The 25,038-nt window shown below is 39.8% G+C and overlaps 2 protein-coding genes across 2 annotated transcripts; both read left to right on the forward strand.

The window, feature by feature from the left end:
* Nucleotides 1-271: 271 nt before the first annotated feature.
* Nucleotides 272-12,215, forward strand: LOC145492890 (renin receptor-like). The gene is made up of 17 exons (XM_081472266.1): nt 272-335; nt 717-772; nt 4,824-4,955; nt 5,370-5,457; nt 5,639-5,688; nt 6,828-6,956; nt 7,468-7,599; nt 8,030-8,066; nt 8,325-8,407; nt 8,590-8,643; nt 8,892-8,963; nt 9,137-9,214; nt 9,741-9,811; nt 10,077-10,203; nt 10,679-10,750; nt 10,931-10,990; nt 11,696-12,215. The coding sequence occupies exons 1-17, from the start codon at nt 281-283 to the stop codon at nt 11,897-11,899; spliced, it is 1,500 nt and encodes a 499-aa protein (XP_081328392.1). The 5' UTR covers nt 272-280; the 3' UTR covers nt 11,900-12,215.
* Nucleotides 12,216-13,206: 991 nt separating this feature from the next.
* On the forward strand, nt 13,207-24,994 carry LOC145492888 (dual serine/threonine and tyrosine protein kinase-like). The gene is made up of 5 exons (XM_081472262.1): nt 13,207-13,465; nt 15,363-18,313; nt 20,284-21,803; nt 22,545-22,788; nt 23,353-24,994. Exons 2-5 carry the CDS (start codon nt 17,678-17,680, stop codon nt 23,767-23,769), a joined length of 2,817 nt encoding a protein of 938 aa, XP_081328388.1. The 5' UTR covers nt 13,207-13,465; nt 15,363-17,677; the 3' UTR covers nt 23,770-24,994.
* The last annotated feature ends 44 nt before the right edge of the window (nt 24,995-25,038 follow it).

Here is a 25,038-nt window from a genome sequence, read left to right on the forward strand (position 1 = left end):
ATGTAATCTTGGAAGAATTTCTATTTTGATCTGAAACGACAGCGCTAAAAATGATAAAATGAGCCCCATTTTAAAAGGTTTTTAAACATTTCATTTTCACAAAGAAAACATTTTTTTCACCTAAATTTCTAGCATAAGGAGAAATGTTTCATTTTTCTGGACATAATATGAAAAATTATGACGAAAAAGGTTTGATGTGAAGTTCAAATTCTGACTACATGTGAATATATTTAAACTAATTTTGAGCCCGCAATACAATCATCTCGTGACCGATCGCAAGATGGCGGAGGAACGAATCTTTCTTTGCTTGTTGCATCTATTCTTCGTTTCAACAGGTAAAACATGTCTTTAGAATGCCTGATTTGCGCTCAAGGTTAAAAGTAATAATCTATCTTTCAGATGTATTTGTTTTAAACCAGCAAGCTATCTCCATGATTAGCGAAAAACAACATGAAATTGTACCCTGTTGTCTATTTCAATCGTTTGGAAATGTGGACGTTTTTCAGACAGATTGTTGTCTTGCGAGAAGTATTTTGCAACGATGTCGCAAAGACCAGTTTATGCACACACTGTATGTCGTACAGTTGTTTTAGACGAAGGTGTTTGTAAGCTTTGCTTTGCCATAGATCTAAAATCTTGAAGCATGTTTGTTTAACATAAACATAAGCTCATATACTGACTTAATTAAATAACTATTTTCTATTTTACATTCACAGTTTCAAGTTTACTAAGTAATTCGAAGGATAGCTTAGTCATAAAAGAGCCAGAAAAGGTACGCTTATTTTATTTACCAACCTAACTTGTCGTAATGTCGTCGGCGTATCGTAAACGAACAGAAAAGCGTAGAGTCAGTAATTCGGGTTAATTGCACTTTGGGTTTCGATCCATACATGTATTTTGGTTATGTTTTAAGATGTATTTTAATGTTCATGTCTGATTTAATAATCCCTGTACTTGATAAGATTGTCTCCTTGTATCAAGAAAACGATTTTGAAACGTAGTGTCAAACGGTAGCTGTAGAACTACGGTTTCCATCCTTGAAGTTTTATATCTAAGCATCGCCCGAATTTAGTTGTGTTCAAGGTTCAATTCAGCATCGTTATTCACTTTCTAATGCTCCTCATAGTCTTACTTTCTTTCTAATATACCACTTTGCGTGATCTCTGTGTACAAAGTGCACTTTATGAGTGCACTTTTGTATGTTCTTGCGATTAAATTCATTCCCAAGAACCACAGTGGGTGCTCATTATTTGTCAGAATAAACCAGTTGATGTAACCGTTGAATGGTGGTTAGGGTTTTAACGAAATCGCCAAACTAACCAAATAAGTCAGAGATGGTACTTACCATTAGCAATTTGATTTCCCGTAACTGTTTTTGGTTGATGAGAGAGTGGAAACTGGCAAAAAGTCAACAAGTGGTTACAAATGGTAAGGAATTTTCCACCATTCCATTCCAAATGGAAAAAGAAGACTACCACTAAAGTTAGTCTACAATTTTCCAATGGATTTTCCCAACTTTCAAATGAAATTTTCACTGGATGACAGGCATCTGGACAATATTTCCCGAGACAGGATTTAAAGTCAAATAATTATGTGTGAGTTGCTTGTCAGGCTGTTCTCATAGATTGCTGCAGCTGCATAAATTATTTGTACTCCTAGCTGGAGGCATGTACTTTAAGAGGAAAGTGTTCTTTTCAAAGAACTTAACCAATTTTACAGCTTGTCCTTTTGGGCAAACTGGAAGTTCATTCTCACTACCCCCCCAAAAAAATTACCTCTCAGAGTACATGTATGTACTTTTGTAATGTGGATTTCCTCAACATTTTTCCCAAGACACTTCGCTTCCCTGTCGGGCAAGTGAAAGAGGGAATCCACTGGCCTGACAACAAACTCCACTAGTCCCTGGCTATCGAGCAGGGCTTTCTTTGCATGCTAACATGTGCATGTACAATACATGGAAACTCAAGCAGTCTTTCAAGCAGTTGGCTTATAAGTCGCCTTGTGGTCTTGCTGTCGTGAGCCTAAGGATAGTGATTCATTTGACTGTATGCTTTTACACATCTTGCAGTACCACAGTGACATTCATAGCAGTGTAAACAAGTTAAATAGACTAACATAGGTTGATTTTCTGCCTTGTTCTACCAGAATGAACCTTGTATGAGGTCAGCTGATTGATTTTGATAAAGATGCAGGGTTTTATGACAACTAATCACTGAACTAAATGGAACAGTAGGCAATCCTTAAAAAAGCATGTGTATACTTCATGTTAAAGGTTATACATGTATACATGCAATTTGAGGGAAGTAAGAAATGTAATGTTAATAGCCATACAGTTGGTGTCATTCAAACCAAACAACAATCTTGACCACATCATGGAAAAATAATTTAGTCATCATTGATAATTTAGTCATCATTTGCAGAACTGTCTTTTTGCCTTAGTTAATGAGCTCCTAGTATCAAGCCTGCGCCCTCGCTTCCATCGCTTTAAAAGTCAAAATAAAGTAAATTACCAGGACTACTTAGCAAAAATTGTCAAAAAGTGGAAAAACAATGCATGTAACCAAAAGCTCTCCAGACACACATTTGAAAGAGACAATTTCAGTTTACTACTGCATGTAGTTAGTATTGATTGACTTCAATCACAGTGGTTTTCAAGAATTCTCACCTGGCTACCACCTAAATTCTGCCATTTTTCCAAGCCTTCCCCCTTCTTGATAATTTCATATCACTGCCAAGCCAATTGACCACACAATATCAATAAAGTTGTTATATGCAGCTACTCATTTTGCTGGTAAAGATGCCAAAACAGTCATCCATGTTTTGTAATTGAATGAGAATACCTTTATGTTACTTGTAGCTGGCATTTCGTATCTCTACCACTAGAGTAAAAGGTGGGGCATTGAAGGAAAGAAATATTTGCTAGTATTAATAAAGGAACTTCAGATTTTGCTGTCCCACCAACAAGCTGACTCTTGGCTGGTACAGAAACAAACGTATGTAGTAAGTAAGAGTTAGAATTAGTTGTGTGGAATTCAAATTTTCAGGACTTTTTGGGGCTGGAAATTCTGCATTCACCAAAAGTCCTCCACAACACCACTGACTTCAGTTGTGAATACTGAGGTTCCAAATAGAATGGCAACTATCATTTGCTTGATAGAATAGAAACTGGATAGATCGGAATATAGTGTGAATGCCATTGTGAAACTGCATCCATGATCTTAGTCTGTCTTCAGTTAGACAAGCCTTACATTTCCTAAAATTGATTAAATTTCTACTTGTACCTATTTTTGAACAATATTTTCCGAGACTGTTTGTTTGTTCTGTTTTATTCTATGCTATGTCATAAGGTTGTAACTACTATGTACGCAATCAAAAGAAAGTGTTCAAATCCTTGGTATCAACTGTTCAATGTTACAGCACTGTATGTATAGTAGACTAGCATAGCATAAAATTTATGAATCTCTTTGTGTTTAAAATTATTTTAAACACAAAACGTTTTCATACATTTTATGCTTTGCTAGTACACTACACATACTGTGGTGCGCATTGAACAGTTGGGAATTAAGATTTGAGCACTTTCTTGTAATTATGTGTGATAATATAATTACAGTATTTTGTATAGTGTGATTGAAACTAGATTCGTGTGGAAAAAAAATAGTAAACGTTTTTGGCCATGTATGGTTGTCATCTGTATTGTACTGGTGAACAATAGCAACAATTTGGTGTTATTATAAGCAGAGATAATTATGTGACTGCATATGTTCAAAGGAGAAGTTTATAGGTTTTGTGGCAAAGTTTACTAAAACCTCACTACCATTTTCGAAAGGTTTCTGTCAAAGTTTGGCAATTCATGGTTTGTTATATCAAATTGGCTTTGATGTTTCCATTGTCTGGCTTTCAAGTTCTTTTTGTTCTTTAACAGTTTGCGGTGACACCCTGGACTGTTTTTCAAAACCAAAAAGAACATTAAGGTTGCACTATGAAGGCACGTTTTTACAATATCCATGTACATGCACAATTCACGAAAGCTGCTGAGCAGTACTTTCATGTGGTACTGTTTATTACATATGCTGTACAGGTGGTTCTAACTTTTAAGGCTGTGGATTAAACCCTAGCGTGTGACCATTCAAATGAAAACTACTGAGCAGTACTTCCAAGTGGTAATGCTTAAATTTTATTACAATGCACAAGGTGGTTCGAACTTTTACGTATGTCTAGGTGAAGCGCTAGAGTGTCATCGGGATTCTTCGATGAAAATGTGTTCATAATGACGTTGGTTAATGATGTTCTTTGTCACTGTCGTTCGTTCGTTTGTACCTGCCATGTTCGTAATCGCTTAAAGTACATATGTGTCACATCTTACATACTACACGGCTCACTGATTCTCGAGAGAAATGAGACATGAATTGTTCTTAGTGAGATGCGTCACGTTTCTCGCGATGCGATATTAGATTCCCTGCACAAAACCGCGCTTTTATAACTGAGTGAATTAAACAATAAATTGTAGGATGGGTCTTCTGCTTTCAAGTGAACTTCTAAGATTTCCATTTCAACGTCTCAGGAACTAGGAGACATTCCAGCTAGTCATGTGTTGCAAAATTGTCCCTTCATTGGTTCTCGCAAGATACACTTCTCGTTTTACGAAAAACGAGGCGTGTATCGCAAACAAGAAGAGGGCACAGTGGTCACCGTTTAATCGGTAATTTAGAAATACCAGTAGGAACGTGAGGATTATTCTCAGCATACACTGAAAACTTTGTCTCGTTGTTGTATTGGTTATGCATGGCGCGTACGTTGACGCGAGATTGTTTCTTTCTGTACAGACTTCTGACGCTTCCAAGTTTATTGTCGCTCACAGTCCAAGCTATGTGACTTTTCTTCCAAATGCTGGCGCCATTCCTTCGGATGAAATCTCCAATGTGATAGGGCTCGCGATGGGTTTCTCATCCTCAAAGGTAGGCCGCTATATTGAAGAGCGAGGAAATTTTGACCAGAAAACCCACGGCAGCACTTTACAGTGCTAATTTAGCTTCTGTTAAAAGAAATCTGATAAAGGTTTTTAGTATAGCATATACTGTAGATTTTATTATCATCATTTTTAGGTTAGTATACCTTAAATCCTTTTTCATTATTATGTTATATATAACTTATGATTTGTGGTGGCTGTCCCAGTATTGGGTCATGGGCTCCTTTGCGGGTCTCCCATAGCCACTTTTATCAAAGATGTTTTTGCACACTTTTTATTTACTTATTATTATTGACTTTTTTTTTTCTGTTTGTACATTTTAGTGTTTTACCCTTTTTTTATATGTACATCTCTAACCTACCATGAATTGTAGTAAATAAGCTGTACTTTGCATAATCTTTAGGAGCTGAACTGGGCTGGCTTGTTAGCAGGAAATGTATTTCGCCGACCCAAAGCCAATGTTTTGATTACAATTGATGGCGTTACAAAAGGTAACTGTTACGAATCCTTTGGTGTCCTTTAGTCGTTTTATATTATGGCGTGACGAGCCAAAATGAAGGGCTGCTTCCTCTTCAGCTTTCTTTGGCGTCTTAGGCATTTTCGCAGCACCTTATGAGGCTGGAGTGCTCTGGAAAAAATTTTCTCAACGGACGTATTTTTTTGTCGTTTTAGATGACAAATTCGATGTACCCGGCAAAGCAGCGTCATATTCTGTCGCAGAGGTGAGTGGAAATTATTTTTATCGAGCGAAACTATCTATACTTGTTGAAAACTACCACAAAGTTGATGAACGATAGAATTTTCGAGGAAAAAACGTCCGTAGATAGTTTTAAATCAAAGTTAGATAATAGTTATTAGTATTCTATTGTGTTATTATTATTCAGATCTTAACAGTTGGTGTGGTATCTCTCGATTTTTACCGACTTAACTAAGTGTAGATGTAGGTGTAGATGAAGAAAAACTGTCGAACATCAATTGTCCGAGACCTCACTTAATTATGTCAGTTAAACTTTTAAAACTGAATGTTCATTTACAATGTGTGAATTGTACTGTAATCAAAGACTCTTGGAAGTTCATGCCTGTGATCCTTTTTCACATTCGCCTACTTTACTATCGATGGTACCTTTTAACGACAATAAAAGTAATCTGTTTTTCTAGCAAAAGTTCGTCTGCTTCCTCGTCTTGCCTCAAAGAGGAGGGACTCGAACCGTCTCAACTCTGATAATAAAACACGCATAAGTAGATTTAGTCCTATGAAACTGGTTAAAGGAGCCAGTCAAGATCTGGGAAATTACTGTTTGTCCGATAAACAAAGCTGCCTTCAAATTGAACAAAAATCAAAATATCGTACTGGTGTACTGAGGTAGAAATGCACGCGAGTGGTGTTAATTAACCAAAACGTTAATTAACACTGGAAAAGATTGAGACAGATTATAAATGAGGAACTAAAACTGTTTAGTCTAATGTTTTCAAAATAAGCCATACCTGACCCGGGACCCGACAATGTTATAATTGTATTGTCTCTACGGTGTGCGTGTTAACAAGAATTTGAACTGAACAGCTTAATCAACCATATTCATGCAAGGATTAGGATCGAAATACACCAATAGCAGCGAACCAAGGTGCTACAAATAGCGACACGCAACAATTGACCTCATCGCCTAATGAAGACTAGCAGTATAGCAGCCGAAACGTCGCGATCTACATCTTAAAGTGACTCCATCGTCAGGCAAACGGGTGAAAATTCATTTATCCTATCTTACACCACGATGAATAATGTACACATCTTTAATGACATATTTATGCTAATTCGTTAAAATTAATCTTGCTTGTGTTCTTACGCCTCTCCTCGCCATTTCAGTCCGAAGGTGCCTCCAGTTTGGGTGGAATTCTGTCCACGTCCAGTGTCACGCAAGAAAACCTTCCGACGCGCGTGACAGATGTTTTTGGCGGCAAATCGCTGACCGTGTCCGTCTCCGGAAGTGAACTCGTAAGTCACCTTGCATTTGACAACTGGCTCTTAGTTTCCCACGGATGGAGATGGCTGGGTGGGAAGAGGGGGTGGGGAAGTGGGGGAATTTGAGAGAAAAGTTAAAAAGGAAAATAACACCAGCAAATACACTGTCATGTCAGCCACGCGAGAGTACTTCAGCTTTGAGGTAGTATATTTTGGTATCCATTTGTCAATTGTGAACTAAAAGGTCTAATTCTAAATCTTCATGAAATCCTCAGTTTTTCCTATCTTCTAAAACTCCACTTATCCCACATGATTTTCTCCTCCTTTTCAGAGAACTTCTAAGAAGATCATTGTAATCTATTTTTTAACTATGACGGCATTTTTGGATTGAGACAATATCGTTAAAACGTGTGAAACACATAGCAATCAATCTTGAAGATGGCCTTTGATCAGCATTGCCGAGGTTAAAGATTTTTTAAACCCAAAAACCTTTCGCGTGTATTGTCAATCCAATTCCATGATCTGTTTTATTTCGAAATTCCAGTTGGCTTCGGCCGGTCATGCCGTAGGGACCAATAGTCACACTTCGTTTTGGAATCAGGCCGAGGAAAAGTTTGAGCAGATTGAGGAAAACAGTGTACAAGGTCTTAGAGACTTGGCTGTTACCAAGGAGGAGGTAAGGTCTTGATTGAACGCTCAGCAATTTTAAGGATTTGGTAGCCGACTTTATAACATGCAGCGCAATTGGTTCTAACGACGTTAAACCTCTGTTCAAGGTAATTCTGAAGGTTCTGGAGGTTTGTTTGTTTGTTTGTTTGTTTGTTTGTTTGTTTGTTTGTGTTTTTTTTTTATTTTTGGTTTTTTTATTTCTGCTCAGTGGAAACTCGGGGAATTTTTGTTGCCCCCGTAGTGTAGAGACCACTGATAATAGATTCAACGCCCGAAATCAACAGCCTTCTGTGGTTACGTCCGACACAAGGACGATTTTTCTTTACTACTACAAAATGAATGATCAAGAAAAATGCTTCAGTGTGTCAGTGTAGACACATATTTGTATGTATTTGGCCTGGTCATTTACAATGCCATCTATTGTTCTTCCCTTATAGATTTTAACGAGGTTGGAGAAAGCTGATTTTGGCAAAGGTAGCTTTTGTTTAAAGTAACATACATATACATGATTTGGAGAAAATCCCAGCAGACAGCCTTGTCTTTTCCTCCTCAACTAGTCTCTAGTTTTTGTTATTCTCCACTTTAGAAACGAGAAAGAAATCTGGGCTGAAGTCGTTTGTGGAACCATGTTGTTCTCAGTGCAGCCATTTAAAACAGCCAATGAATATGATAGGTGTTTTGTGACGTTTTCATAGAGCACTCAGTGGTAGCTTCTTTCTTTCGTTTCTGCAGGCGTCAAGTTTGCACCCAGCACTAAAGAATTCACTGTGGCAGTCCCCGGCAAAGGAAACGCCGTCTTTAACATGGAGAAGAAGGTAACAAATGCACACGAGATGTCATGATATTATTCTCTTCTTCCCAAATGCAGTTTACTAGTTCACTTTACGATACATGCAATCTTGTACTTTCTATTATGTCATCTTCAGTTGTTGAGAGCCGGTATAACGTTTTTTAGACGTTTTCGTATTCACAATCGTTTATCCTGGCTGTATTTCAGGAGGACTTCCTACTTTTTGCTGAAATTGACGCCATTCTTCAAATACTGGGGAAGGTATGTAATGTTTTGTTGTTGTTGTTATTGTTCTTTTGCTTTTTGGTTTTTTTTTCAGTATTTTTCATTTATACTTTGTGGTGTACCTGTTGACTACCGTAGTTGGTATGACCTTCAGACGTGATTTATCAAGTCTAGAATTGCACCTATTGCGCTCCATTCTATTGCATCAGCAATAGAATGGCCTTTGTGTGAAAGCGCTAGACAAATGTTATAATATTATTATATTTATTTTTTATTGCTTTCAGCTGAACGCCAACCCCAGTCTTATCCAAGATGGTGTGCCTGATATGTTTACCTTAACCCTCTCCTCTGTCAAGGTTGGATTTTGTTTGCAACTGAGAAATTTACTACGAGATATGAATCAGTCAGTAGTTCAAGCTACTTAGGAAAACAGAATAGAGTGGACAACTGACTGGAACGTATCAGTGCTTTTGTACTCTTAATGTTTTCGCCATTTGTTTACCAGTTGTTTCGCTCAATGTTTCTTCAGGGCTTGCGTCGTCGCTATGGTGACAGCTCCTTACAGGCTGAGGGGGCCGTTCAATATTTGAAGGACGCGATTCCTATGGTAACAATCCTTTGATTTTTTCTGTCTTTTTGTTTTGATTTTGTTTTGTTTTTTTTTTTGTTTGTTTGTTTGTTTGTTTGTTTGTTTGTTTGGTTTGGTTTGGTTTGGTTTGGTTTGCTCGTCTATTTCTCTGCTTGTTTGATGAATAGCTACAGTCATCAACAAAGGTCTTGGGCCAAATTTACACTTACGGCACTTTTGTTCACACGCTACTCCCAGGCGCGAATACAACTTCACCTGCCTAGCCTCTGCTCCCCCCACCCCACATACAATGTTGAAAACTAGTACCTACAATTTCTCCTAAGTTTCAACATTGTATTGGCTGGGAGGGGCACGGCAGGACATCAGTGCTTTTTCAAACTTCAGTTGTATAACACAGATGATTCGTTGCATTATATCAGTGTCCCAATAACTTTTGTCCACGATTGTAGATTGGTTGTTCTTCTACGGTAACTGTTGATAAAGGCTTTGTCGTTACATTTTCTCAGCATCTTGTTATTTATTGCCCGATTTTATTTCTTTTCAGATTGTAAAGAAGTTCGTCGATTTATACAACGGAAATATCCTTGTGGAAGTGTTGACTTTGGAGTGGTTTGGGTAAATCTGGCTTCTCTCTCTAAATTCTTAAGCATTGTAGCAAAGCATTTTACAAATTTTCAAAAACCTTCCAATTAGCGAAGCTGGTATAAAACGAAACGTATTGAAGGAAACCGCTAATCATTGGCCACGGAAAGGCGCTTCCACTCAAATCCAAAAAGTTCTTCCGATTTTTTTGCTGAAACGTTTTCTTACACAAGTGGTTATGTGCGAACCAAGAGAACTTTATCATTACTAACTTGTTGCTTCCCCCCCCCCCGGACAGTGATCTTCATACCAAGTACCCACAGGAGATGCATGTTGTCTATCAGGAGGTCCAGCCTCACCTGTCATCGCAGTCAATGGACATGTTTCATGATCACCTGCCTTCTGTTACTCTCAGGCATGATCTGGTAAGTGTTCGGTTTATTTACACTTTCTAGGACTTTCATTGAAGGAAGTCGTAGAATAAGCTACCTTTATTTTCAGGTTTGACGCAAGACCGCTTCTCTCCACTCCTCTCCTCTTTTCTTCTCTCCTCTCCCCTTCTCACCTCTCCCTGCCCTCTCCTCTCGTCTCCCCTCTCCTCTCCTCTACTCCCCTATGCTGCCCTCTCCTGTTTTTCCCCCTCCCCCTCCCCTCCTCTCCCCTCCCCTCCCCTCCCTTCCCCTCCCCTCCCCTCCCCTCCCCTCCCCTCCCCTCCCTTCCCCTCCCCTCCCTTCCCTTATTACTGTTTTCTTTTCACTCTCTCTCCCAGTAAGAATTCATGTATTTGTGTAGCAAAGAACAAGAAGAATTTGAAGTCAAAAGTAATAAGTTGTTAAAGTAAAAGACTAAACGGATGAGGTTAAGTTCTTATTCACTTTCATTGTTATCGTTTTTTAACAGGAAGAAACCGTGAAGCAGTCGTTGTGCGAGTCGCTGCAGAATAAACTTCTCTCCATACAGTCGCCATTACGGGTTTGTGTTTGTCAACTCTTTATCTATTTGTATCCGTTTGACGGCCATTTACATGTCAAGTAATTATGTCAACGTCGAAAGAAAAATGATATTTCCTACTGCAAGAAATTTCTGGGTACAGGACAGACAACGAGTTGGTGGTCTGTGCTCATTCTTTGCTTATCATTATTGTTTGCGTAGGTGTCCTGTATTGGAAAGCACAGAGAAAGGCGTGAAGCAGGCAAACAGGCCCAAGTCAAGGTACGAACGTAATAGATCAACAAATTATGAACGTGACAGAACGTAGTTAGGAGAATTAATATGCTATGATCCCTCAATAAAGTGCAGAAGTATGGGAGCAGTGGGATGTTATCCACAAACTGTGAACCACCTTGCACATCATGATAAACAGTACCAAATGAAATTACTATAGCTTTCACTTGAATGGCCACACACTAGGTTTTCATCCACAGACTTAAAAGTTAACAACACCGTGTACAGCATAATAAACAGTACCGCAAGTACTGCTCAATAGCTTTCATTTGAATGGTCACACACTAGGGTTTCATCCACATACTTAGAAGTTCTTATCACCTTGTACAGCATAATAAACAATACCACATGAAAGAACTGCTCAACAACTTTTATTTGAATGGTCACACACTAGGGTTTCATCCACATACTTAGAAGTTCGAATCACCTTGTACAGCATAATAAACAATACCACATGAAAGAACTGCTCAACAACTTTTATTTGAATGGTCACACATTAGGGTTTCATCCAAGGACATCAAAGCTAGAACTACCTTGCGCAGCATAGTAATACCATATGAAACTAGTAGCTTAGGGTTTCATCCACAGACTTCAAAGTTAAAACCACGCTAATTGACATGGAGGTTTACTAAAAACAGTTTTGTTAAATCCTGTGTACGGTTTTTTTTTTTTTGTTTTTTTGTTTTTAACCAGGCTGATCCAAACGTCGACTTAAACAAGGTGAACCTGGCACCAGAATACTCCGAGGACTATCCCATAATATTCAACATCTGGCTGTGGTTGGTCATCGTCTTAGTCCTTTCCATATATGCAGTTTGCGTGATCATGTGGTACATGGACCCAGGCCGGGACAGCATTATTTACCGCATGACAAGTCAGAGAATCAAGACGGATTGACTCGCAGATCTCAGTCGAAAGGAGCTCGACAATTACAGAGTTAAAACTGATTGATGTATGAATTATAACAAGTTGTAACTTGTAAGCGATTGCAGGGCAGAAGTTTTTGCATGCCGGCAACGGATTGTAATTTTTGCTAAGCGCGGTAGTTTTGTTGAAAGTAATCTAATTTCCTTGTGTTGGTAACGAGATCTTTTCAAGGATTCAAATTGTATTCATTAGTAAATGGTGTAGATTCCTTCTCTTTTCTTGTTGCGTTTTGTTTTGATAAGAATCATGTGTGAAAATTCATTAAATTACATTTTTGTTTGGTTTACATTTGATTCTTTCATATTCTCTTGATGCTTAATAGTAGTAATTGCCCTGTCTGGATGAAAAAGTGAGAATGGGCCATTTTGCTAATCCAGATCTCACACTTTCTTGAATCAAATACCATGAGATGATAAACAATCCGTTGGTAGAAAAATACCAACATGTTATGCACTTTCTCTTGGATCCTGACGTTGTCCGCATGCATGCTGCTGCTGTACAGTCTTCCTGTTCGGACAAGATGGTGTGGATTCCATCAAGTCGATGTCGCGTTACGTTTTCTAACTGGGGTATCTGTACACTTGTAGCTTCGTACCCAGATTTTTTACTGAGTAAAACAAACAAAGCAAAATACACGTACAATACAACTATAAGAGTGAATTACAAAGTCACAAAGAGAAGTACAACGAAATAAAAACACACAAAAAGTTGAAGGAAGGTTGGGGCGATAGTTACAATATTTTAGGGGATTACAGCATATCTTCATTTAAATTACTGGCTATTATTTTGGCGGTCAGGGGGACTGGAAATAGCAGTTTGTATACCATATGCAAGAGGAATTCATTTTTGGTGTCACTCGCTTTTGTGTCTAACTTAAGATTTTACAAGACGTAAGAAAAGTGTAAAAACCTCCGACTTGCTAGTTTCACCCCAAGCCTCCCTTCAAAGTCACGGTCAGAATTAGAGATTGAACGAAATTCCAAAACAGATCAAAAATCACTGAAAGGACGCCCACAAACACGAGCAGGAAGTTCCAGCAGTGTCGTGGTCATGACACGAATTTCCGCACAAACGAAATCCGAGCGTCATCATGTATCTGGTGGGAGTCAACATTAATCTCCTGACTACCTTAAAATTTCAGAGTAAACAATCTTTGTGCTTGATAAACAAACCGAGCTTTGATCACACAAAACGTAATTTGCAGGGATGTGACAATCTGTTCTCAAGATGTTTCTGGCAAACCTTTAGTGCCGCGTTATGAAACTTAACTCCTTCTAGAGGTTTCCTATTGTCGATGACGTTCACTCAAAATATGCGCGGCTTTCTAGAAAGTGATAACGTTATCGATTGCAAGTAACGTGACTAGTAAGGAAGTCGATCAGGATTTTTCTTGGCGTTAATCGGGCGATCAGTGTGTAAACAATAGACACGCCACTGAAAATTTGCAATTCAATTTATTTTCACGAGGTGGGAGAACCAAGATGGCCACAAAGCTATTTCATGTGCTGCTGATAGTTGCTTCGTCGACGACAATAGGTACTACTTAACTTTGATTTAGCACTGTAATGTGTATTATAAATTTTCAAGGAGCATTAATGGGATAATTTTTGCCTGATGCCGAAACGTCGCAAATTACAAGCCAGACCTACTGAAGCAAAACAACCCAATAAATTTTAATATCTGTCCAAGCGACCGGTCAGGGTTGATTCGCTTTCATTGAAAACAAAACAGTTAACTAAAGGCCCGTGGAAATTGGATAAATAGTTGATGCTTTTGCTTCCTACGAGGTCGTTTCGGAGTGTGATTTCGAGCATTTGATCATTTGTACATTGAGACAACACAAAAAATTGAAATAAGCGTCAGCCAAAGAGCTGATATATATTTTCAGGCTGTATTTCGCGATCGGTCCAGTCATTTTGCAATAGAAGTTATTATTATCTTGTTATACACGCGATATTAGCCTTCCCGGGATATTTTTGGCGTGCGTTTGAGCGACGAAGAAGTAAATTTAATCGTCGTATTTCCTTCCTTTGGGAGTTAGTGCTGTAGTGTATTATCGTTCTTTGCCAACCACCTTCAAAGGGATGCAATAGGAAAATACGAAAGATAGCTGTTTAAGAACGATTTTTTTTTTCAAATTATCTTTTCGTTTGCAGCCACTTACACTTACGTTGACAGAAACGTGTCATACGTTCTAATGTAAATGCCCGTGATGTTGGTTTGCACACAGAGACGAAATTTTAAAAGAAAAATATGGAAGATATATCTAAACCAGGAATCGTTTTATCTCTCATTCAGTTTTTGTTCTGTCGTTCCATTTCGGTATCAAGCTATGTTTTTGGAAGCCCGTCACTGCAACTGGGGCTTAACTCTATTCAACTACATATTTGTCAGTCTAAGGACCTGGGTTGTTTACACTAGAGCTAACACAGGCTATGACAGTAATAAATACTGTATAAACGTGTGCCCGTAAATTTAAAATTTTCTTCTAGAAAATTTCGTATTTTAAGGCAAACCTTCAGTTTCCAACTCCGGACAGCTTGATCAGATCAGTTTCGCGGGTTTGGGGTTTCACGTGAAATTTATGCTATGTTTTGGATTTTAAATTATCTATCTACCTAACACCTCTCCATCAATGCTCGGTTAATAGTTGTAAATTTTCATTTGACCACGGATTATTCCAGTATGGAACAATATTAACCTTTGAGTCGCTTAGACGAATTGCAGTGTAGCTGCCATGAGCACGTACAGTAAAATTATTATAAATATTTGTATTACGATTTAGCTAGATGTCAGCTGAATGTAATTCATATTTTTACAGAAAAAAAAACTTAGTATATTTATACCTCATTGTAACAAATAATTTTTCTAGAACTTTGATGCTTGTAATTTACAATTAATTCATAACTTACTCACCTTCTAGTATAGCTCTTACTAATTTGGAGTTGCTTTGTTGTAAACATGATTAGAATTTTTCCTGACCCAATCAAAAGTTCAAAGAGACGACTTTTAGTCTACCTTGGCTGTATAAGAGCACAACCAGGTTCAAAATGTTAATTAATTTCTCCTTACTGACAGCCATACAGTTCTTTTCCTGTCAGTTAGGAGAATTTGTAGTACATCAACACAATACCACTCAGTTGTTGTTTTTCTTTATCCTCATTACCTCCCTGCTTGATAATGTATTGGTATTGTAACGAGAATTTTGGAGTTTCATCGCTCCAGCGTTATAATTAGTAGAGGGGTGTTTTCTCTCAGCTAGCCTGCCCGCCTGGATTGATTGATTGACTGACTGACCTGACTGACCTGACTGACTGGCTGGCTGACTGACTGACTGACTGACTGACTGACTGACTGACTGACTGACTGACTGACTGATTGATTGATTGATTGATTGATTGATTGATTGATTGATTGATTGATTGATTTTCAGCTTCTTCCCTAGAATGCTACAAATGCATTCAAGAAAAAGGACCTGACGCAGACAAATACTGTGAAATACCGTCTTCGTCGCTGGGCAATAACACGAAAGACAACTGCACCAATGGTGATAGCCGCTGTATTATCACGAAAACCATTCAAAAGGATAACTCTGTGACGCAGTTTCGTCGAGACTGTGGAAAAGATGAGGGCTGTGCAAACAAATGCACTGCTGACGCGGATGGAGTAAATGTTTGCAAGTCGTGCTGTGAAGAAGACCTCTGCAATAAAGGAGATGGACCTAAAGCGGCCGAGCAGTCTGGAACATCGAGGATCACGATGATGAGGGGCCTGTCTGCACTTGGGAGCTTTCTCGTGTGGTGCCTTTTGTAAGAGTCGTCATGAACACCATCTGTTTATGCGCCCGTGATTTCTTTCTTTGTTTAATTGAGTATGTTTATAGGCTGAATTACATGATGTCGATTGCTACACGCTAAAGAATGGACATTTGTTGCGAATAAAGTTACGTTTTCCATAGTCACGTTAAAAAACGTGAAAATGTAGAGCACACATGCAATTGTAAGAGTAGTAAATGTTAATTTGCTTTTGATTGTCTACAGTCTTGGTAATAAATTATAGTTTTCAAAAATTGTCTCACATCCATGCTCGCCATAATTTTAAGAACATCTACATCGAATTCACATCGAAACGTATTGGCATTTGAGAAGGGCGGATGTCTGAAGCCCAGTCCACACTAACTACGCCGGAGGAATTTGAAAAGGGAGGTTTCACGGCACCCCTGAAATGCATCGAATGTTTACCGTAGACACACTACGCCGAGGAAATTTAAAAACGCAGCAATCAGCGGCCATTTTGGATTTGTGCTTGGGCAGGAAAACTCGGGCAGGAAAATTACACTATTGTCGTCATATCAACGTTTTTGAAAAGCTCCGTTTTTAAAATATTTTCCGTCCACACTAGAATGCAACGTCGTCGTTTTAAAATTCCTACGATACGGTTTGAGGAGCGTCGCCGTATCAGTGTGAACGGTAGGCCTAACCATAGAAATAAAGCTGCTTTTTGAAATTCCTCCAGAGTAGTACTAGCCTGGACGTGGTCTGAGGCAGTCCGAAGAAAACGGAAGAAAAACCTGTGGAGCCACAATATAGGATTAACCTGTTGCCTGGTGACTCCATGACTCCTGTTGCCTGGTGACTCCATGGCTCCTGTTGCCTGGTGACTCCAAACTGCACCAGGACCACAATGATCTAATCTGAGGCGAGCCCTCTCTTTTCAAAATGTCTTTTCTTGTTTTTGTATTTGTTTCATTTTTACCCAGTCCCAAATCAGCCGAACAGTCGTTGAAGCTCTGTCACGTTCAAGGATTTTTGTTTCTATTGTTTGATTCTCGACCAGTTCCTTGACATACAACTGAACCATAAACACGCGTATTGTTTAAGAATGCTGAGGAACTTGTCTACAGGTATTTCCTAGACATTCTTAGGGCTTCTTCATATGAGCCCGGTCAACCGGGCTGGCTCGGTTTCCGAGATCTCGCCTCGCCACTCTTTCCTTCGTAAAAATTTCGATGTGTTCATATGAGAAGCCAGGCTGGCCCGGTTACCGAGATCTCGGGTTTTGCGACCGAGATCTCGGTAACCGGGATGAAAATTTTCCCATATGAACACTCCAGTCCGGGTAACCGGGACGCAACTTTTTAGCCGAAATAGCTTCGCTTTCGCAACATAGCGGCTAAAATGACATAATTTTTGCCTTGTATGTATTTCCACTTTAAGAATAGGCGAATTAGCTTTATAAGTAAAGTTACAAGAGTCCACAAAGCTTCGACAGCCGCGAACGATACAAGTTTATGTTCCACCATTTTGGTTGTGTTTCTTGGATTTTATCCCGGTAGACCGGGCTGAAATTTCCCTTATGAACAGATAACAAAATTCGTCCCGGTAACCGAGCCAGTCCGGTTACCGGGCTTATATGAAGAGGCCCTTAGTTCGCCGTAGCGCAATCTCAGGAGGAGGTTGTTTCAGAGAAAATATTTCAAACAAATCATACTTCTAATAAATAAACATTACTATTTCAAGATTTTACGGAAAAACCCTTTCCAAAAAAACGTATGCTTTTTCTGTGGTCGGTGTGTACCAATTTGTTCTGTCAGTCCTACCTTGATAAAGTCCAGTCCTTTGAAATTTTCCACTATCGCTTACATCGGAGGGAAAATTCCCAGAAATCACGAGATATTTGTTAATACCTGTAGGAAGTGGTAAATAATAAGCTGTGAGTTAAGGTTGCATTTGAAAGTAACTTTCGGTGATGTCTGGAGATAAATCTTTGCAAGATGCCATCGAGGAATTCAAATGTTATTCGGACCGGACGGAGTCCTTGTTTAAGCGAACATCAAGTTGCTTTCAAGATATCGTGGCAAACATTCAAGTCGACGATGAGACAGAAACTCAAACTTTAATTCCCTTCTCACAGCTGGAGGACGTGGAGAAAGAGCTTCAGAAAAGCCCTTCAGTTTTCTTCATTGGCGAAAGGAATTGTGGAAAAAGCTCTATCATCAATGAACTCCTTAGACAGAGTTCACTACCAGTTTACGAGAACCCGTGCACGGCTAGGATTGTACGCATCAAATATGCCGAACAGCCGTACGCTAGACTCGTCGGATCGGATGGCAGAGAAGTCAAAAGACAGCTATTGAAAGACAAAAAACTACCAGAACAACTCATAGTAGTGCCAGATGAGGACAGAGAGAACAGGGGTGCTTTAGACGCTATTGTTGAAGTCGGGCTGAAACACGAACTACTCCGCAGTGGAATCGAGCTGATTGACTCCCCCGGGAAGAGCGAGTCTGATGTGTTGGATAGAGTATTGGATGGCTTCCTTGAAAAAGGCACAGTACCTCTGTTTGTGTACGTGATCGATGGAGACATGCATCTAAGAAACTCGGTGAGTTTTAACTCGGATTAAGGTAGTTGTACAACTGTTAATGCTGCTTTATTTAAACGCAGAGCTCGCATTCGATGATGAAATTAATCTTATCCCGGAAGTGATGTCTAAAGTAGATCACATTCATAGCTTTGTGGAGATTAAATCGCTAGAGACCATTGTAAGCGTCATTAGCAAACCGTTTGGTGATCCAAATGTAAAGAAAAGAGAACGAAAATAGAAGAAATGCGTTTGTTATGAATCATATTTACTGTCTTGTAGTGAGTCACGGTGTTGCGGCTCACGAAATAAGGCGCGGTTCCTTAGTCCTGATGCCTGTATTTATAATCTCCATTTTCAGTTTCTAATCTTACTTCCCTGTCGATTTTCCTGCTAGCCCAACTGGATCAGTTTGCTTTCAATAAGTTTATTAGTTGTTGAGCGCCGCCGCAGAAGTGGTAGTCCATGTTTAGAATTATGACTTGATTTATTCGTCCTTACTCAAACGACTCGATCTCGCGAACACTGCATTGTCGTCTGTGTGAGGATGTAACTACTGGCGGCGCAGATTTAAGAGAAATTTCGCCCATGAAATTAAAAGCACATGCACGTGAGCTCTTGTTTCTGACGTTTACAAAGTCTGCAACAAATTGACCCTTTTCTGACGCAAATATATTGAAATGACGTAAGGTTTAATTTCCATACCGTCGAGATGGCAGGTGCATTTCTTGATCAGACCGGAATCGGCGAAATGAGGAACGACAGTGGACGAGAATTCAGACTGAGAACGGCCTGTTACACCGTTATATCTCGTGCTCTCTATTGACTTCAACATGTTCTTGTCGAAAGTAAATCAACTCAGGGTTAACGACAGTTTTGCTCATTAACCACAGGCCGATAGCAGTGGTCGGCTAAACACAGAACTTCGGTCCGTGAACTCCCGCTACGGGCGGGTCCACGGACTACCATATGGACTGGTCCACGGACTAAACCTTGCGGACCACCCCAGAAACGAAATCAAAATGATAAATAAAGATTTGACTCACTTATTTTTCGATAGACCACTCACTCGTGTGGGCAAAATTTCGCGCGTTACGCAAGGAACAACACGAGCTCAGGCTGGGGCGCAAGCTATAATTCGAAATTTCGAAAGAAGCACATCGAGGAAGTGTGGTGTTTTCTTGTCAAATATAACGTGTGTACCTGTCGATTTGCTCTACAACTCTAATCGCCGCAAATATAGGGTAGAATTCCAGGGGCGGATTTGAATGGGACTCAGTAGACATATTCAATGTATAGGAATGTGAGGAACAATCATTTTAAGCTTGTACACAATGTTTACCTGTATCTATGACAATTGTCCTGTCCGCGGACAGGATACTGCTTCCAGTATCTGCTGTTGCTACTACTGTTGCTACTGACTTCTTAAGGTGGCTGGCGACGGTTTCAGCACTTTTCAACATTTGACGGATCAATTCTACCACTCTTTATCAAGTGATATTACAATACTGTACAACACAAATGCCCAGTCATGGTGAACGAATTGGGTCATCTTCACTGCACAACACGTTACATAATAACAGAACAGCTGGTTAAAACCTAACCTGCAGAACAGGCGTAATTTTTTTGCGTATTTTAGGCGAACAGAGGCGAAAGCGAGGCGAGCGCGAGGGAAAGAGCGCGAAAAAAAATATTATTTCGCCTATGTTCGCCTAAAATACGCAAAAAACTTACACCTGTTCTGCAGGCTAGTTAAAACCACCCTGCCGGTGCCGGAAACTATTTCCGCCACTTGAACTAACTGGTTGTAAGCGGTATACTTTAATTTGATAGCAAGATAGCAGGTGAAGCCTAGCTTATTTCTAAATTGAATTCCGCGTGCATTTTTAGCGGAGAGAGGGATATTGCGTTACTGTAGTTCGCTTTTGAACTTTTAAAATTTTCGTAACGTGACTTAACGTTGTAGTCACCTTTTTTGATTTTACTTTAAGGATGAGGAATCGCTGGGATATTTGAAAGGTAAATTTCCTCAGTCCCCCATCATGTTTGTGTGCAACAAAGTTGACATTACAAAAGAAGCAAACGAGTTTGACAACAGCGATGATGATGACGACGACGAAGATGATGATAAAAAAGCTGAAGGGGCTCATGACAAAGGGAAGATTGCTTTCAATCAGTTGAAAGAGCGAAACTTTCTCTCGGGGGAGTCTTGGCAAAAGTGCGATTTATTCCACCCCATTTCAGCCAAAACAGTTCGTGATGAACGCCTGAAGAAGAAAGAAAAAGAGGCCACCGAGAGATTTCAGCGATTTCAAACCCATCTTCAGAGTCTTCTTGGAAAGGTTATGAGAACCCAAACCAGCAGAGTGGTGCAAACTCTTTTGCTCCTTCAAGAAAGTTTTGTCAACGTTGTCCAGGTTCAGAGAACGCATATTACCCAGCAGGCATCTGTCATACCAGACATTGTAAGAAAAGCCAACGAGATAGAGACAAAACTGTTTTTGTCGTTGAAATCTGTGGAGTTGAATTCTGAAGACTCGAAAGAGAAAATCGTAGAGCAGATAAACAACTTGAAAAGTGAATTTGTCCATGAAGCTGAGGAGTACAAAGCTGCAAACGAGCGACTTCTTAAACGCGAGTATCAAACAATGGTTAAGACTGACCTTCCTGCACTTTCAGCAGAACTACTTTTGCTAAATGCTAACAAGACTATTGTTCTCGAGCGATTTCTCAGTGATATGAAAGGCAGCATTTTAGAGAGAACCTGCAATGCCCTTGACACCTTAGTTCAAACAATGATGAGTGACTGCGTGGGTGAGCTCACCCAGGCTATCATTGAGTTCAATGAATGTCTTTCACATCCGATTGTCTCTCGAATTTTGGAAGAAAGTTGTGGCGTGCAATTTGTGGTTGCCAAGGCTGAAACCGACCGGTTGCTTCACATTATGCTGGACGGAATTCTTGACTCCGTGAAGGAGGCTGCTAATATCGCTTTGAGAAGAGAAATCTCAGTACCTCTTTGTTCCAGGCAGATGTCAACGTATACCAGGGAAAATGTCCACAACAAAGCAAATAGGCGATCCATTGTGGAATCTCTTCTTGAAACAATTAACGAGGAGAAGGTTGCAGAGGCAGTTCTCGAAGCCTGTCGCGATCGTCTGCAAAGGATGCTCGACACTTTCCAGGCAACCACGCAGTTTGTCGCCTCTCTACAAAAGGCCTTTGAAGATTGCCAAATGACTTCACAGCTTGAAGTATTTCGGATGCATTTCACTCCACAGATACGGACGTTGGCTGTCGAGGGAATGGCCTTGAAATATTTCCAGAACCGAGGACCTGTGGAGCTTGGTTCACCTATTGCACAAACCCGGCATGGCGTCATCTATGAATGCACTAGCGAACGTTGGTGCAGAGCTTCGCCTTCTGGCCAGTGTGTGGTGAAAGTCCTTGCCAAGAAAGATGTTGGTGTGAGTGCCTGGAACCAGACCGCTGTGGATTTAGTCAACATGATGTAAGTTATACAAAAAAGGAAAACATTCAACTGCTCGTTTTTATATGCAAACCAAGTAGCAAAGACGTATTTTGGTACGAGAATAAAGCTCTAATGAGATACGTGGCGCCCGGGTCAAAACAGGCTTCGCATTTTGATCCATTTTGAACAAAACTATTCTGCGACCATTTTTGTGATGCTCAATGATCAACATTTTGTTCAACGCGGTGGTGCCACGGTCTAGACATCTTGACCCATCCATCCTGACGGGGATGGGAACTTCCATGTGAAATGGTCGGCGATGCTCGTCGGAAATTTGAATTAGACCCCTAAAGAAGACCAATATCGTGGCATGGCTCAAGCTTTATTTGAGCACTGAAAGACACTCTCCTGGAAACAATTTCCAGCCTGATTGATCTACACCAACACAATATGACAACTTTCAATATTACTTTTTCCTGTGCAACCGTAAACCGTAAAAGATATCTTGACGGTACTCTAGGCTCAGAACAGCCTAAATGATATGAAAATTTTGCAAATTGTACATCGATCCCTAAGCGAGACATCAAGCATCACCGACCCTTCCCTGAGCCTTTCACGTGGGAATCCTCTCTCCTCCCATGGGCAGCAATGGCGATAGATGTTGGTCTCAATTTTTGAGACCATTTAATTACGTGCTTTTCCAATTTGGTTTGGAATTGTTTTGTTTACGATTGTAGTCACATGACTCCTTCTAACTTGTATACTTTGTTGATGCTTCAGGGACATGATTCAGAAACTCAATGGCTCCCACCCAAACCTGTTACGTCTGTATGGCTGGGTTTTCGCTGAGCCCGAAGTCTTGCACGTTGTCATGGAGAGGGCAGAGAAGGGTCTGCTGCACGCTCTCCAAGAGGGAATAACGCTATTCATGAGAATGAACATAGCACTTGATGTGGCCAAAGGACTCAAAGCCATTCACGATATTGGTTACATTCACGAGGATCTCAAGCCTGGGAACATTTTGGTTTGTTTGTGTCAAAAAATGTTTTTGACCTTGATTGATACATAGTTTCTCGTTACAGCGTCAATACATTTTTAGCAGGCAAAGGGAGAATGTAGAAAATTGTGAACTTGAGTGTATTGTCTACATGCACGGCCAAATTTCCCATACACCAACACTTGGAATTTGCTGGTTCCGTTGCAAATAAAATGAATTTAGGATTTGAACGGTAAAAAGGCAAGCAAACCAAGTTAAAAAAATTGCAAAGTACACAGCAGTACTTAAAGGAAAATTTAGAGTACCTTAAGTCAACGTCTATGACAACCTTCTTCCCAAGGCTTTTAGGAACGAGGTTAATGATTTTGATGACAAGTGGATGCATGACACCTTAATGATACTTTTTTTGTTTTCTGTTGAGACGCAGGTTTCATGACAAAGATTGAAGCTCTTGAAAAACATGAAGACATCTTATTATTCGCTCCATGACTCAGTTAGTCAAATTCAACCCATTTTGGACGCTCTATATTACAACAGATGGAAAGAATGGATGGTATAACCCAGGCATTTGACTCTTTTGTTTTTCCCTAGTTAATGTTTGATGGAACAGCTAAGATCAATCTTGCCAAACCAGAAAGTCCTTATGAGATGACACCTCTGGGTGCACCGTTCCACATTTCGCCGGAAATGTACCAGTATCATGGTAGAGGCCACCTCAGTTACAGTTCGTACGACATCTATGCATTTGGAATGCTCTTCTGGGTGCTCTGTGAAGGGACTGGAAAGAGACGGCCGGAAGTGTACAAGGACCTGGAAACCACTCAAGCTATGCAGAACGTGGTGGAGAAAGGGGTCATACCCAAAAAGCTCCCTGTGGTGAGCGATGCTTGCTGGGAATTGATGACGAGTTGCTGGGATGACAGAGAAACCTTGAAAATGGAGCATGTCGTGGAAAGACTGAATATGATAAGAGAATCATGTTGGAACTCAATGTACGCATACCGATGAGGTTGTGCATCACGCAGCACTTAGAGAGACTACACTATTGTAGTTTGCTTATGAAAGAGGCTATCTGCTACTCAGATGAAAGCAAAGTTCACTTAGTAGAATACCTCTGTGTCAGTTGACTGTATTTGTGAGTTCATCATGTTAGTTTTCCCATTGTTAAAGGAAGAACGGGAAGAACACTAACTGTTTTAAGTGAAAGCGAACTCAAAACAATTTGAGGGCTGGATAGCTGAGAAATGCAAAAACTTTTTGGATAGCTTTTTGTGCTTTTGTGGGGCAAAGTACATTTTTAATTTGCTACTGACTACCTAGTGATCTTTGGGAATGTGCCAATTACGAGGTTTACATGTTAAATGTCTTTATAAAAGATTGTATACCTGTTCTCCTGGTAAATGATGCTCAGTTGTTAGTTATAAGAAATGGTTATAGGAATGTTTCGGTCGAGACAGGATTCCCCAGTTAAAATATAGGGTTACCTGTCTGTCATCAGTTAATCATAATTTCAAGGCATTAGACAATCATATGTCCAGACTTATGAAAACAGTGTTAGACAAGATCTGACCCTTCTCGATTGCCAATCTGTTTTTTTTTTTTTTTTCATTCATTGTCTTACCTTCGTTTTCGTGCACTTTCAGTATTTTTTTCATTGCTCGGAGTGATTTTGAGGCCCTAATCAAAGTGGGTCAGATGGTGCAAAGAAACGCATTTTTCATTGACACGGTTTTCATAAATCCAGTCATATATATTTTGGCTCGTAATCAGCTCTAATTAATATTCAGCCATTTAATTTGCCACCGATAGTTAAACATTTTGCCAACTGCGTTTTAGTTGGAATTGAATTCTGTTCGGTCTTGACGGCGCTCGAAGCGTACACCATAGCCTAACGAGCATTGCTGTCTGCAAATTATATCACAATGTGTGTAAATGAGCAATTGAAAATAATAACTGATTCAGTACTAGGTTGTTTGTGTTATTATTTGATTGACTAATTAACCATAAGCTTGGGGTGGTTTTGAATTAAATGACGTGAAACCCAAACCAACTGAAAGTAATCCCTCTGGCCAATCCCAAAGGACACAGGAGATCCAGTAAACCAATCAAAACGTAGAGCAAATGGACGTAGCAAAAAAAAAAACGCTCAAGCAGGTGTGCGAAAGAGTCACCATTAGTTTTGCTTTTGCTCAGTGATTGGATGGCAATGTGGGTGTTTTTCTTTTTTTTTTAAGTCAATCGCATAGCGTAGTAATGTAAGCAGATACTAATTACTTT

This window comes from Orbicella franksi, chromosome 7 (genome assembly GCF_964199315.1).
Source record: "Orbicella franksi chromosome 7, jaOrbFran1.1, whole genome shotgun sequence".
Taxonomy (NCBI): domain Eukaryota; kingdom Metazoa; phylum Cnidaria; class Anthozoa; order Scleractinia; family Merulinidae; genus Orbicella; species Orbicella franksi.